Source organism: Canis lupus, chromosome 21 (genome assembly GCF_003254725.2).
Source record: "Canis lupus dingo isolate Sandy chromosome 21, ASM325472v2, whole genome shotgun sequence".
NCBI classification, from domain to species: domain Eukaryota; kingdom Metazoa; phylum Chordata; class Mammalia; order Carnivora; family Canidae; genus Canis; species Canis lupus.
Genome location: NC_064263.1, coordinates 21,617,681 through 21,632,873, shown reverse-complemented (window position 1 = coordinate 21,632,873; position 15,193 = coordinate 21,617,681). Strand labels below are relative to the sequence as shown.

General features: G+C 41.2%; 2 protein-coding genes and 1 long non-coding RNA gene across 27 annotated transcripts in view; all 3 read right to left on the bottom strand.

Annotated features, from left to right (window-relative positions):
- The window catches only part of GDPD4 (glycerophosphodiester phosphodiesterase domain containing 4), a 120,020-nt gene extending 116,737 nt beyond the window's left edge, over window positions 1-3,283 (bottom strand). For 18 of the 23 annotated variants that reach the window (XR_003125066.3, XR_007404489.1, XR_007404481.1 and 15 more), the window contains exon 1: window positions 3,136-3,283. The gene's annotated coding sequence lies outside the window, so the exon portion shown is untranslated. The other 5 variants (XR_007404487.1, XR_007404490.1, XR_007404493.1 and 2 more) reach the window with 3 other exon arrangements.
- A 7,122-nt stretch (window positions 3,284-10,405) lies between these two features.
- LOC112642132 (uncharacterized) overlaps window positions 10,406-15,193 on the bottom strand; it is a 226,159-nt gene continuing 221,371 nt past the window's right edge. Inside the window, exon 4 of the long non-coding RNA XR_007404475.1 lies at window positions 10,406-10,416. This is a non-coding gene — a long non-coding RNA (uncharacterized LOC112642132). The remainder of the gene's footprint in view (window positions 10,417-15,193) is intronic.
- Window positions 11,603-15,193, bottom strand: part of PAK1 (p21 (RAC1) activated kinase 1) — a 144,611-nt gene continuing 141,020 nt past the window's right edge. For all 3 annotated transcript variants that reach the window (XM_025419555.3, XM_035704092.2, XM_025419554.3), the window contains one exon: window positions 11,603-12,943. In XM_025419555.3, coding sequence (XP_025275340.1) covers window positions 12,857-12,943 — 87 coding nt within the window. In that variant the 3' untranslated portion in view covers window positions 11,603-12,856. The remainder of the gene's footprint in view (window positions 12,944-15,193) is intronic.

Here is a 15,193-nt window from a genome sequence, read left to right as displayed (position 1 = left end):
ATATTCAAAATAGCAATGGCCAAAATATGACAAGTTTGTTTTTTCTTTTGCCAACAAAAATATTTCAGAAACTATGCGGTATGTAGCTTCACAATGTCCTTAAGAACCCTGATATCTTCCATCTTGCTGTTCCACTGCAGCACAGGGGTTCCTCATCAGCATCCAAAAATGGATGCTCAAGTTACATGCTACCATGCTAAATTCCAACTAGGAGAAAGGGAGAAGAACAAAGGATGTTCCCCCTTATTTTAAGGACACTGACAAAAATTGAACATGCATTTCACTGACAGAGGTTTTCTTACTAGAAAAAAAGAAAGAAAAGAAAAGGATATTGAGGGATGTCTAGCTGTCACTACTGAATTTTCTCACCCTACTGTAATAGGATACTCTCAGAGAATGTGTGGAATGAATGGCCAAAAAAAACCCCTGAAAACTATTTAAGAATAAACAAACAAGAAGTCTTAAAGGGCCTGATCCCAGGCAATCATCTCTGCTCCTGAAAACTTTGTTGTGCTCCACTTAGTTTTTCTGTGAAAAGCAGTGTTGTAGTTAAGTGTGTTGTAGTTCACAGTGCATAGTCTGAATGTACACCTCTGGCAAAAATGGGAATAAGAGGGACTGGAGTAACCTTCCCAACTTAAGTGACTAAAAACATGGGGAAAATATGAAAGAACAGTTTTCACACAGTGGACAACAGGCAGTGAACGATAGCCATTCTTGAGAGAGAAGAAACAAAGGAAGTGAGTATTATATATGCAATCTGGATAGTTTCCAGGATGAAGCACTGGGAATGAGAATGTAGGTGAATCCTGGCAGTATCCCTGAACTGAGCAGACAGAAATGGGAGTTTGGGGAAGGAAAAGCACCAACCCCTATGTCTTCCCCTGAGTCACCAACTGAATACAAATCAGTACATGGGTGTGAAGAAATTATCTGACACTACAGAAAGAACCACATAAAACAAGGTGCTTAGACAAAAGAGCTCACAAAAGGCTGGGAATAGTTGGTGTTTTCTCTAGAGCAGAAAAGCCTCATAATCCATGAGGCACTAGGAAGCATACTCAGAAGGGTATTGCCTCAATAGTAGAAAAAAGGGTGAAAAAAAAATTAGGTCTACATTAAAGGCTACTAGGATTATGGCCGGTCCAAAGTTTAAAAAGTAGCTTCAAAATTGTCAAAATGTTTCCAAGTAACTTGGATCTCTTCTGAAACAAAGATCAGAATTAAAAAAAAAAAAAAAAAAATACAAGTAGCCAAAAAACCAAATTCTCAATGCCAACTATTCAATCAAAAATTACCAGGAAAAAAAAAATTAACAGGAATATGGGGGCACCTGGGTGGCTCAGGTGGCTGGTGGCTTCCTTTGGCTTAGGTCATGATCCCAGGCTCCTAGGATCAAGCCCCACGTCCCACTCCCTGCTTAGCGAGGAGTCTGCTTTTCCCGCTCCCTCCCACCCTGTTCATGCACATGTGTTGCTCGCTCTCAAATAAATACATAAAATCTTTCAAAAATATATTTTAAAAAATTACCAGGAACATAAAAGAGAAAGGAAGGGTAGGAATTGGAGTCAAATGATGCAGTCTACCTCACTAGTTACCAGCAGATCAAAAGACCTTGTTTTTTGCTTGAGGCAAAAAGACAAAGAAAGACCTTTCACCATGATGCAAAATGACTTAAAAAATAATTTCCCATTTATGGGCACCCAATCAAATGGCTTCTACAGGAGAAACAGACAAAACTACAATCATGGTGGGAGATTTAGCATACTTCTCTGAATAAAAAATATATTAATTTATATTCTCTCAATAATAATTTAATAACCAGACAAAAAAGTCTAAAAGGTTTTAACAACTTGATTAACTAATTTTTTTTTTTAAGATTTTATTTATTTATTCACAAGAGACACACAGAGAGAGGCAGAGACACAGGCAGACGGAGAAGCAGGCTCCATGCAGGGAGCTCGATGACCAGGTCCGGGGCCCCAGGACCATGCCCGGGGCCCAAGGCAGACGCTCAACCGCTGAGCCACCAGGCGTCCCAATGAACTAATCTTAATTAACATGTATAAAACACTCAATGACTGCAGAATATACATTCCATTGGAATTGGAACATTTATTGAAAGTCGTATATTGAACCACACAATTGGTTTTAATAAACTTTTAAGAATTGGTATCTTACAGAGCATATTTTCTGACTACAGCACAATTCAGCCAGAAATCAGTAAGAAAAAAATAACTATAAAAATCCACACTTGGAAATTAAACAATATATAAAGGGGGGGGGGGAACCCCATGGGTCAAAGGAAAATAATCACAACGGAAATGAGAAGCCTGAATTGGCTGATCAAACTCCATGAATTTGGTGTGACCAACTGCAAATATTGATATGCCCAAGAACAGAAGCCCTGTGACTGGGAGGGTGGTAAACTGCTTGAATACTGAATTACAGGCAGCATTTTCAGAATCATTACCACAGCCATTTCCCACGTACCTACAGATCCTTGAAGTTCAGTACCATTTAGGGAAAGATCAAAACATTGTTCCCCTTCCAAACCTCTCCTCTTGATTTCCAAACCCATATATCCTGCAGCCTGCAAAATCTCCACTGGGATTTCTCCCAAATATCTCAAAATATATCCCAAACCCAACTTTCCAAACCTATTCCTTCTGAAGCCTGTCCCATCATAGCAAAGGGCACCACCATCTACCTCGTGCTTCGGTCAAACGCCAGGGCCTGCTTGCCAGGATGGAGAACCTAGAACGAGACTCAGGCGCCCTCCACGAGGAAACGGGGCAAGAGACAACATTTCCAGGCGCTGAACCCAGGCAGCACTGGGCCAGGAGAGCCGAGGAGGGGAGGGACGGCCGAGCCCCTCACACCTGCAGGGAGTTGCGGGGCGAACGAAAGCAGGCCCGCCCCGGGGCGCAGCCGAGGCCCTGGGCCTGCCCGGCCTGAGGGCCCTGCGGTCTCGGCTTCATCCTCTGAGGCGGCGATGGCACCAGCTCACCGCCCCCACTGCGCTGCCGGGGCACGAGGGCCTGAGGCCTGGCCGCCAACTCGGTAATATGTACGAAGCCTTCCACTCCTGGAGATGCTTAAGGAGGGGAGCACAGAGCTGGACACACTACTTACGGCGACTTCAAAGCCTCAAACACAAACACGACTTCTCCACTGGAAAAGACCAGCGTCTCTCAAAATGGACGCCGGGTTTGAGGAGGCGCTGGAGGCCGCGGCGCGGGCGAGGCCGGGGGGCGTGGCCGGGGCGGCGGGGGCGTGGCCTCAGGTCTCTCCCCCACCGCCAGGCTAAGTTTACTCCGACCGCCCCCCATCCGAGCTCAGGTCACCACCGCGTTTCAAGTGTGTGTCTGGAAGTATGCTCTCTTTATTTTGCTGCTTATAAAAATAACTTGGGCATAAGCTTAGTTCTTGTTCGTCATTTAGTTTAGGCATTAACTTTTTTGTAGCCAAGTTATTTACAGATTATCTCTCCCTTTTTTTTTTTTTTTTTTACTTTTTTTCTTGTCTTTTTCCCCCCCAACCTACTTCAAACAATGGGCCTGTTTTAGTTTTGTTTATTTCATCTTTGATTCCGCCAGCTATTTCTTTTATTTTTTTAATTTTATTTATTTATTCATGAGATGCACAGAGACCTAGGCAGAGGGAGACGCATGTTCCCTACAGGGAGCCCCCTGTGGGACTACATCCCAGGACTCTGGGATCACAACCAGAGCCAAAAGCAGATGCTCAACCACTGAGCTACCCAGGCAACCCTCTCCAGCTATTTGTGTAGCTCTGATGTCGTTTCTGAGCTCTTAAACCGTTGTATCTAGTTGCCTGCTGGTCATCTTTATCTGACTTGTCATGCTGTTTAGACACCTCAAACTCAATATACCTTATGCTGAATTCTTTTCCTTCAAATCTGACCGACCTCCTGTGGCTCCAAATTGTTAAATGGTAAGACCTGAAACCAACGCTCTCTTCTTGACTCCTCCCTCTCCTTTGCAGCATCCCCCGCCCCCGCTCCTGCCCCCGTCCCCCCCCCCCCACTTCCCGTCCATTCCTGCTAGTCATCCTCTTGGTATATTTCAATACCCTCGAGGCTTCTAATCATCTCTGAAGGTACCAACTGCTTAGTACTTCCATAGTAAGGCTTAAGATAGTTACTTCAGTAGACTCCAAGAGAATCTCCCTACTTCCAGTTTACCATTCCCCAAATTTACCTTTCAAAGAGCAGCTAGTAATCTTTTAAAAGGTTTTCCTTCCATTTCTATTTTTCTCTAACAGTTTGAGAAGAAGAGGTATTAACTCTTCTTTAAATGCCTGCTAGAATTCCCCTGGGATGCCATCTGGCCCTGGACTTTTGTTTGTGGGGAGATTTTTGATTACTGATTCCATTTCTTTGCTACTTATAGGTCTGTTGAAATTTTCTATTTCTTCCTGTTTCAGTTTTGGCAGTTTGTATGTTTCTAGGAATTTATCTATTTCTTCCAGATTGCCTAGTTTGTTGGCATATAATTTTTCATAATAGCCTCTAATAATTATTTGTATTTCTGTGGTGTTGGTTGTGATCACTCCTCTTTCATTTGGATTTTACTTATTTGGATCCTTTCTCTTTTCTTTTTGATAAATCTGGCTAGGGGTTCATCAAGTTTATTAATCCTCTCAAAGAATCAGCTCTTAGTTTCATTGATCTGTTCTATGAGGCTTTTTTGTTTCCATTTTTTAAATTTCTGCTCTAAACTTTATTATTTCCCTTATTCTGCTGACTTTAGGCTTTTTAAGGCTTTATTTTTATTTTTTTAAGGCTTTATTTCCTTTTCTAACTCCTTTAGGTGTAAGATTAGGTTATTTGAGAATGGTTAACCCATTCATTCTTTAACAGGATGTTCTTTAACCTCCATATATTTGTGGTCTTTCCAAACTTTTTCTTGTGATTGACTTCAAGTTTCATAGCGTTGTAGTTTGAAAGTATGCATGGCATGATCTCAGTCTTTTTGTACTTTGAGGTTTGATTTGTGACCCACTATGTGATCTATTATGAAGGATATCCCATGTGCACTCAAAAAGAATGTGTATGCTGCTTTAGGATGAAATGCTCTGGATATATCTCTTAAATCCATCTGGTCCACAGTGTGATTCAAAGCCATTGTTTCCTTGTTTCAACTGTAGATGAAAATCTACAAATATTTGGAAACTGGGGTGCCTAGGTGTCTCATTCAGCTAACTGCCTTCAGCTCAGGTCATGATCCCAGTGTCCTGGGTTTGAGGCTCACTTCGGGCTCCCTGCTCAGCCAGGAGCCTGTTTCTACCTCTCCCTCTGCCTGCAGCTCCCCCTGCTTGTGCTCTCTCACATAAATAAAATCTTAAAAAAAAAAAAATATTGGAAACTAAACAACCCTCTTCAAATAATCTATGGGTCAAAGAACAAATCTCAAGGTAAATTTTAAACATACATTGAACTAAATGAAATGCAAATACAACATATAAAATGCAGATGTGGGTCACATCTAAGGCTGTGCTGAAAGGAAAATTTACAACACTAAATACATAAATTAGAAAAAAAGAAGTCTCAAATGAGTAATCTATGCTCCTACCTGAAGAACCAAGAAAAAGAAGGGCAAAATAAACCCAAAGCCAGCAGAGAAGGAAATTATAATAAAAAGGAAGTAGGGACAGGAGGGAAGTAGGTGTGGCTGTAAAAGAGCAAAATTAGGAACCCTTGTGGGGATGGGAATTGTTCTGTATCTTACTTCTATTAATGTCAGTAATCTGGTTGTGATAGTGTGGTATAGTTTTGTGAGATGGTACCATTGAAAGAAACTGGATAAAGAGTATGTGGGCTATTTCTCTATTATTTCTCATGTATGTATATCTACATTTATCTAAAAATATTAAGTTTAGTTTTAAAAAGACAATCAACAAAAAGATTTTGTAACACAAAATTGAGAAAGAAAAATTATCCAGCATATACAAAGAATAGCAACAGAAAATATTTAAAAGATGACAAAAAAGAAAAAAAATGAGGGAAAGATTTGAAAAAACACTTCACAAAAGGCTAAAAAAACAATGAAATACTACACTACACTACACTACACTACACAGATTGGTTACAATGAATTAGTCAGCAATATTAAATGTTAGCAAGGATTGACTGAGCAATGTGAGCAAGGTTGAGCAATGTGTATGAATTCCCACAATAGTGGGGGATGTCAATTGGTACAACCCCTCTGGAAAACTTGTAGGTATTATCTTTAAAATTTGAAGATATATATGCCCTATGATCCCACAATTCCACACTTAGGATATCTAGTAGATAAATTTGTGCTTATGAGTACCAGGATAAATATACAATAATGTTCATGGCAGCATTGCATGTCACTGCCACAGAGAGCAAATAACCTAGATGCTCAGCAACAGAAGAATGAATAAATAATGTCAGCATATTCATACAGTTGAATAACAGAGCAAAACCACGTGACCACACAGGACACATACTAGGCCTTTAGAATAGCACTTATTGGAGGAAACCATTGAACATAGGAGCAGCAACAGTTTTGGAAGACCCTCGTTGCTCATTCCATTAGAAGTCAGCACACAGGAATGAGACTCTGATCCTTGCTTGAATGTGATTGTATAATATCTCCTATTTAACTCCCTTCCTCATCACTACCAATGAGGAAGTTTGTTTTTTTAACAAAGGTCTGAAAAGCTATGGATTAGCTGGCCTAATGAGGGTTGTGATCCAGTAGCTGCATGACATGGCAGAACCATGGCTCCTAAGCCTTTCCCACCACCTCATTCATACATACCTACTTTCATACATACATACATTCATACATACTTCTGTATTGTACATACAGAAGAGAATGCACAGGCTCTCTTCTGTCAAGGCCCGGGACAAAAGATCGTATCTTGCTATGGCAGACAAGTGACCTGATCAGCATTCTAGTAGAACTGATTTCTCTAAGCATTTATCTGTAGCTAGTTTCCATGGAGCTCAAAGGCCAACTTCTTTCTTGAGAGGCCAGCCAGCAGAGAATATTGGGCAAGTTAACTCTTATTCCTCAACCATGGTAGTTCTTCACCTCCAATCTCTATGTGGCCTCTATACATCATACCCCATTCCAGCAGTTATACATACCATTACAATCCATAGGCAACCCTGGAGAATAGTTAATACAATAGCTAGGCAGTGATTCTCAAAGTTGAGCTATTTCAGAACCATCTGGAGGACTTACCTATGGATTGCAGATCCATGAAGAACCGTGAGAACTTGCATTCCTGAAGAGTTCTCAAGTGATGCTAATGCTGCTGGTGTAGGAAGCACAATTTGAAAATCACTGGAATAGGGAATGCCATGAAACCAGGGCTAAGGGAGCTCAGACTCAGACAAGAAAAAGGGGTACCAGGTTGCAATACACTAAATAACCATACTGCCTTTTCCTGTATGCAGAATACTGATTATTCTCCTTGTCACTAATCATAATCCATAAACAAGAGGAATTGTTGATTAGGGCACCGATAGCCGCACCGATAGCCCCTTTAGCTATAGGATTATGGAGATCAGTTTTGTGCTCTAAATCCACCCTGGTTAAAATAACAATAATAAATGAAAATAAAACCACCCAGCCTAAGGAGTCTAGGCTAATCTGCTGGATGGCTTGAGTGATCTCATTAACTATTAGCCTAGCATAACTGGTAGATTTCCTATGGTCTTCAGCTCTAATTATCCCCACTTAGGAATAAGACTATGGTGTCCTCTCTCCTCAGTACCCACTGGGAAGTTTTCTCTTCTATGTCAAGGCCAGGTTGTGGCTATGGGGGCCTGATAATCCCAGAAAACATGAAGTAGCTGGGTTATTACCTCAGGATTACAGGTCATGATTACTGGAGGCAAACAGGTGAAGGTCGTTTGACCGCACAAGAAAACAGCCTAGGTGAAACATATTATCTAATCCAAAGTTATGTGTGTGTGTGCACACGCACATGCATACATTGTGTTGAAGTTAAGGCCAATATTCATAGTTACAGGGTTTAAATAAAGTCTAACCAAGGCCTACAGGATTACTCCCAATCCTTTTCCAATGACCAAGAATTCTGTGTCATCCCAGGAAGTAGAGGAAGAGCTAGACATGGAACCTAAGTCCATTATTGATAGTTTTATAGGCAGGTAGTGGGTAGTATGATTCAGTAGAGTAGGATAGGAAATTCACAGTAGGTAAATGTTAAACGGTTGAGTGCTTCCAGCTCTCCCTTGCTGCATCCAGTAACTGATGACTGATCCAGCATGGTGACAGATTAGCAAAGGATCTGTGGTCAATAAGAGATGCCTAGAAGAACGGGATAGCCTGGGTGATGGTTCTCTTGAAGAGATCCAAGTATAAGACAGGACATACTTCCTTCAAATGTCTCCCATGGTTTGGGTATCCCCTTATTTCTGGTGAGAGGCTTCTCCTGAAAATATAATATCTTACCCAGCAAAATTACCTTAACAGGAGTCCAGGAGTAGCCCCATCACCATCCATCTCCTTCCTTCATGGTTCCACAATAGTTGCACTGCATTTACTTACAGCCAGCAGTGAGAACACCTTGTACAGTGCCTACAAGGCAGTTATACAATAACATCAAATGCAGGATAAAGGTGTTAGTGTGACTTCATTTGAATTGGGTCACCACTAGCCAGCCTCATGGCTCTAGCAGTGCCTTCGGGTTGGTGTCTGCCTATTCTCGATACAGTGTATTATTCAGACTTCCCAACTGCCAAAGAGAATTAGGGTAGGAAAAAAAGTACAGATGTTTGGAAAGGAATACCTGGGTTCAGGTCCCTGCACTACAGGTATACTACTCCAGTTATTTCCCCACCCCTTAATTCCTAGGTCCTTAACAGATGGCTGAGAGCAAATAGCCCCTTCCTGGATATGCTCGACAGAATTCTAAGATGACCCTGCTAAAGTCTGAGTGTATCTCCCTGCCCTTCATATTCATATATTGAAATCCTAGTGCTCAAAATGATGGTATAAAGGGGTGGGGGCTTTGGAGGTACTAGGGTCATGAAGGTGGAGCTCTCATGAACGGGACTAGTGCTTTTAGAAAAAGGAGCCCAGGGGTACCTAGGCAGCTGCTTAAGCATCTGCCTTTGGCTCAGGTCATGATCTCAAGTCTTGGGATGGAGCCCTGCATCAACCCTGCACTGGGCTTCCTGCTCAGCGGGGAGTCTGCTTCTCCCCACTGCTCATTCTCTCTCAAATAAATAAATAATCTTTAAATAAAGAAGAAAAGAGCCCATATAGCTCCCTAATCCCTTCTGCCATGTGAGGACACAGCAAGAAGTTAGCAGTCTGCAACCTGGAATAGGGCCTTCACCAGGACCTGACCATGCTGATACCATGATTTTGGATATCTCAGCCTCTGGAACTGTGGAAAATAAATTTCTGTTGGTTATAAGCCATCCGGAGTCTATGGCATTTTGTTATAGAAGCCTGAATGGACTAAGCCCCCCAAGGTGTCCAGCCTTTGCTGTACATAACTTTTCCATTTTCCCAAACAATAATCTAAGTACTAAGGTGAAGGGGTTTTGCAGATGTAATTAAGCTCCCAAATTAGGTGACCTTAAAACAGGTTGATTATCTAAATAAGCCTGACCTAACCACAAGAGCCCTTTAAAAGAGGCGTTTTCTCTGGCTAGTTGCCAAAGTGAGAGATGTGCTCTGGCTAACCTGGAATAAAGCAAACATTTGTTTTGTAAATTGTGAGGGCCATGGGGCAAGACACTATTGGCAGCCTCTAGGAGCTGACCATGGTCCTTGGCTGACAGCTAGAAAGAAAATGAGGACCTCAGTCCTACAACCACAAGGAAATGAATTCTGCCAATGACCAGTGAGCCTGAAGGGACTTCAAGGCCCTGATAAACTATAGCCCTGGCCAATACCTTGATTTCAGCCTAATGAGACTCTGAGCAGAATATCTATCCATGCTGTGCTCAGACATTTGACCTATAGAAACTGTGAGATCACTTGTGTGGTATTAAGCCACATTTGTGTTAATTTGTTATGTAGCAATAGAAACCTAACACATGGGATAGATGTGTACAGTACTCATATAGAATTAAATAAGCAATTGTCTATGAGTAGAGAGTTCCAGAGTTCTCTTGCTTCCACACTCTGCAGGCAATAAAAGGCATAGGAATATGCTGTGTTAAACTGGCTGGGTAGGAAGAACGTTCCATTATCTGAGTGGATCTCTAGATATACAACTAGTAAACAGTCATCCCTATAATAATACTTAAATAAGAGCATTGTAAAGTTCACAGGACAGGCAGTGCTTCTATTTTAATGCCCAGCTATCAGACAATAATTCCATGATTCTAAGATCCCAGAGGGACAGTCAGCTAAGAATTCCTTAGGCCTTATCAGACTAACCAGTTTACCACCGCAATCTAAAGTAAGGAGGTATAACACACCTGTCTTCTGATGGGCTATATCATCATCTAACATTCCTTCTATGTTACATACAAGCAATGCAATTGTACTTGTCCTTTCAGTAAGTGCATGCAAGATCTCCTGAACCTTTTTTTTTTTTTTTCTGTAAGACAACACTGGGGGTCACCAGCCTTTTCACTTTTGCCCCCTAGATCTAAAAGTCATAACCACATAGCACTATAAAAGGTGTCAGCTCACTTACTCCCTACTGGAGTTATCTCCTTCACCTGGGGGTGGGGATGGAGTGTGTGATAGTTAACTTTCTGTGTCAATTTCACTGAGCCATGGGATGCCCAGTATCTGTTTTTTTTTTAATTTTTTTTTTATTTATTTATGATAGTCACAGAGAGAGAGAAAGAGAGAGAGGCAGAGACATAGGCAGAGGGAGAAGCAGGCTCCATGCACCGGGAGCCCGATGTGGGATTCGATTCCGGATCTCCAGGATCAGGCCCTGGGCCAAAGGCAGGCACCAAACCGCTGCGCCACCCAGGGATCCCCAGTATCTGGTTAAACATTATTTCTGAGTGTGTCTGTGAGGGTGTTTCCAGAAGAGATTAGCATATGAATTGGCAGGCTGAGTAAAGCAGAAGACCCTGGCTGGGCGGGCATCATCAGATTAGTTGAAGACCTGCATGGAACAAAAAAGTGGAGTGTGCTGCTGCAATGACCTCCTGCCCTGGGTGCTCCTGGTTTACACATCAGACTGACTGGCATCTGACCACTGGCTCTCTGGCTCTCAGGCCTTTGAACTACATCCCTGGCATTCATGGGCCTCCAACTTGAAGATGTGGATCAAGGGACTTCTCAGTTTCCATACTTGCCTGAGCCTTCAATACCTTATAATATATAAGCATTTTTGGCCCATTTCTCTTAGTTTATAATTAAAATTAAAGGGTTAAGAAAAAATACACCCTGAAGCACATAGTGGTAAAGGGGCATCTTACTGCAACTTAATCTCAAATCATTCAGGAAGAAAAAATATATATACATATTTATTTTATATATATATACACACACACACACACACACACATATTTAAGTTTACTTAAGTTTGAAATTATTTCAAAATTAAAAACTAGAAAAGAAAGGGGGAAAGGAAAAGAGGCATACTCCAAGCAGAATATTTTCATCTCCTTTTATTGAAGGAAATAAAACTTGTGCCGCAAGAGGCAGTGGTACCTCACAGCATGACAAGGTAGCCAATGGGACTGACATGACAAGCCACAATGCTGGCCAGAGGTCCTATCATAGTGGGAGGACCAAAACCACAAAGATAGCAGGAGGTAGCAAACATCCCCAACACCCAGTGCAAGCATTTCCATTTGCAGAGAGCTTGGCCATGCATTGTAAAAACAGGGTCCCCTCACAGCTGGCAGAGTATCTTATCAAGTAGCCAAATCCATCCAAAACTAACACATAGTTTCAGAGTTGGAGATCCTTCCCTCTGGCCCAAAAACTCAGGCCATCCGAAGATCTAAGTTAATCTTTCAGCTTCTTATCCCAGATGGAAAAAGAGACTGAGTTCTTGAAACAACACACAGGGTACAGCTGGACAGAGGTTGATACCTAGCTTTGTTCTAAAAGCAGCTAAATTTTTTCCCCTGACTTCTCACACTGTTCTCACCCAGCATGTGCCCTAGGAAACCTCTCAATGTTCTAAACAAAGACAGAATTGGGGCAGCAGCCTAGGGGATGTAGGGAGTCAAAAGCCGCTACATAGCCAAGAACTTTTCACAAGAAATAGCATGGGGAGCACTACTAGTTGAAGATCCTCCCAAATAGCTGCTAGAAGCACACACACAGAAAAAACATGGTAGCTTTCTCTCCCATATCAGGATCAGCTGCGCCAAAGCCATGGTCCAGGAAGATGAGCCATTTCATGTCCCCGGCAAATTATCACGGCACTCCTCACACTGTTCCAATTTTCAAGTACGATAGGTGTTTGGGCAGTTCAGTCTCAGAAAAGCAAGCACTAAAGAAATCTCAACTGATAACAAATTGAATATTATAAAGCCAAAAATTTAGAGAGTCAAGAGCTGACTGGAGGGTGTGAGACTGGGGTGGGAAGAGAAGATTTTGCTGTGTAGAAACAGGAGTCCGAGGATTTATTGATATAAGCCCTTGATCATAAATCACCCTCATAACCACAAATTGGGAGAAAATTCCTTATTAAGAAATGGCCATCATCTGATTAGTCAGTTGCAGTTCTCTTCAACGCTGGACACATGGTTTTTAAGGGTCAAAGTCATGAGAGCACTAGACCAGGAAATGGGAGGAGCAAGGCAAGGAAGAGAGGGCATCAGGGGTTGGAATTTCTAAAATGAGCATTTATTTCACAGAAGTCTTGGCACAATGAGGCTGGAGGAAGCGTGGTTTTAGTGATTGTTCTTGGTCGCCTCCTTTGCTGCTGCAATCAGTGGAGTGAGGCTGGAGAGGGGCTTGGCAATCTTCAGGAACTGATGCTAGAAAGAAAAAAAAGAGCAAAGATGCATGACTATTTACCATTCTTCCTCAGTAACCATCATAAGATGTTAGGGGCATCCATATTTGCACAAGGTGCTGCCTGGAAAGCTTCAAATCATCCCCAAGTTGAATGACATCTTTAAAAGCTAAAGAACCATTTTGGAAAGCAAAGCTGTTGGGCAGTATCTACCTACAACTTAAACACACATCTATGTTATATCCCAGCATTACCACTTGCAGGTATATTTCCAAAAGAAATGAGCTTGTGTATCCACCAAAAGACACAATCAAGAACATTCATAGCAGTTTTACTTACAACAGTCAAAACTAAAAAGAATGTCTAAGAGAATGAAAGAATGAAATGTTGTATTTTATAATACTATACTGAAAATCACACAGCAATCTAAAAGAATGAATAATTGATACACTGACAATGGATGAATCTCACAGACATTATGTTGAGTGAAGGAAGCCAGACAAGAGAGATTTCATACTGTATGATTCCGTTTTATATTAGGTATGACTAAATGATGATAATTGGAATAATCATCTCTGGGGAAAGGTATTGACTGATCATGACCCAATGGTATATTGTAATACTGCATTTCAGGAGCACTGATCTAGGGATTTATTATTCTCTCTTTGAATCCAATAAAGCCTTCAATAGCTTGGTCCTTTCCCAGATCACTTTTACTGGGCTATACTTTGGGCCACACCCCCAACTATTAAAGAAGACCATTTTGGAGAAAACACTGTATGAAAACTGCATCTACATTTTCAGCAAAATTGTTATGGAAAACAATTCATTATGTAACTCAGAGCCTCTTAACTAAAAATGATTTTTCTTACATTTAGTAGTAAAAAGGCTTTGTGTCTTGAGGATGTTATGTTTTTCCATTTGATAAGAAATATAGAAGCTATCACATTTCCTTTCTGTCCTAGTCACCAGGAAACTGAGAACCAAATTTGATGTTTAAACAAACCTAACTCAGATGATTAGCGTATTTGATCTTCTGCCATTCTTATAAGTCCTTTTTATTAATCATATTGTATATTATATAGGCACATATAGGTATATATACACATTCATTGTTGGAAGTTGCTTCATGTTCTTTTCGGACAGAGACAGGATATAAAAAGGCACTGAAAACAAGAAATTAATATGAAAGATTCAAGTAAAAGATTTTGACTAAATCGTAAAGATACAAATTCTAACATAATACCCTAGGTATTTTTGTCCATACATGTGTTCCCACAGGAGAAACAGATGTGAAGCTTTTGTGATTTAAGATACCACCCCCCCAAAAAAGATACCCAAAATCATGGTTTTGAATATTTACAATGTACAGTAACAAGTTTAAGAGCCATTGTTAACAAATCACATGTTTCTGTAACTTCCCTCTGGGTTGAGAAAGCAGCGTGATCCAAGATCCACCTGGGAGGCCTCAGTTTCCTACTCCGTATAATAAAGTATAAGAGATAAGCCCTAAAGCCCTTTCAGTTCTAGCACTGTCTGAGACAAAAGAGCAGTGGCCAAGAGCATATACACTTGAGAGCCAAATAGACATGGGTTAAAACCCTGAGTCCGGGATCCCTGGGCGGCCCAACGGTTTAGCGTCTGCCTTCGGCCCAGGGCATGATCCTGGATCCCGGGATCGAGTCCCACATCAGGCTCCCTGCATGGAACCTGCTTCTCCCTCTGCCTGTGTCTCTGCCTGTGTCTCTGTGCTTCTCATGAATAAATAAATAAAATCTTAAAAAAAAAAAACAAAAAACACCCTGGGTCCACTGCATATTAGCTACATAATCATGGAAAAGTCACCAAACACTTGAAACCTCACTTGCCCACCTATAAAAATGGGAATAGTAGAACCTATAAATCACAGGGTGGTCATAAAGAACAGATGAAAATATAAAGCACTCAGTGCCTACAGTGTGGTAAAGATTCAATATAATGCATTTATTGTTACTTAGGTGTCACAGGAAGAAAACTCTAGAGGGCACTAATCTTTCAATTATAATTTGGTACCTAATTAACAATATCTTCACCAATTATAGGCTTAGAGTACTATCTGAATTATTTTCCCATGCCTAGGATTTCCAGAGCAAATCGCATATGGAAGGCAAAGGGAACCTACATGGTATTGCCTGATACAAGGTATTTTCAGTCCCAAAGAATCCTAGAGACTAATGGGTTACAGTTGGTAGAGCCCAAATCTCAAATCTAATGGACCAGTGCTCTGTAAATC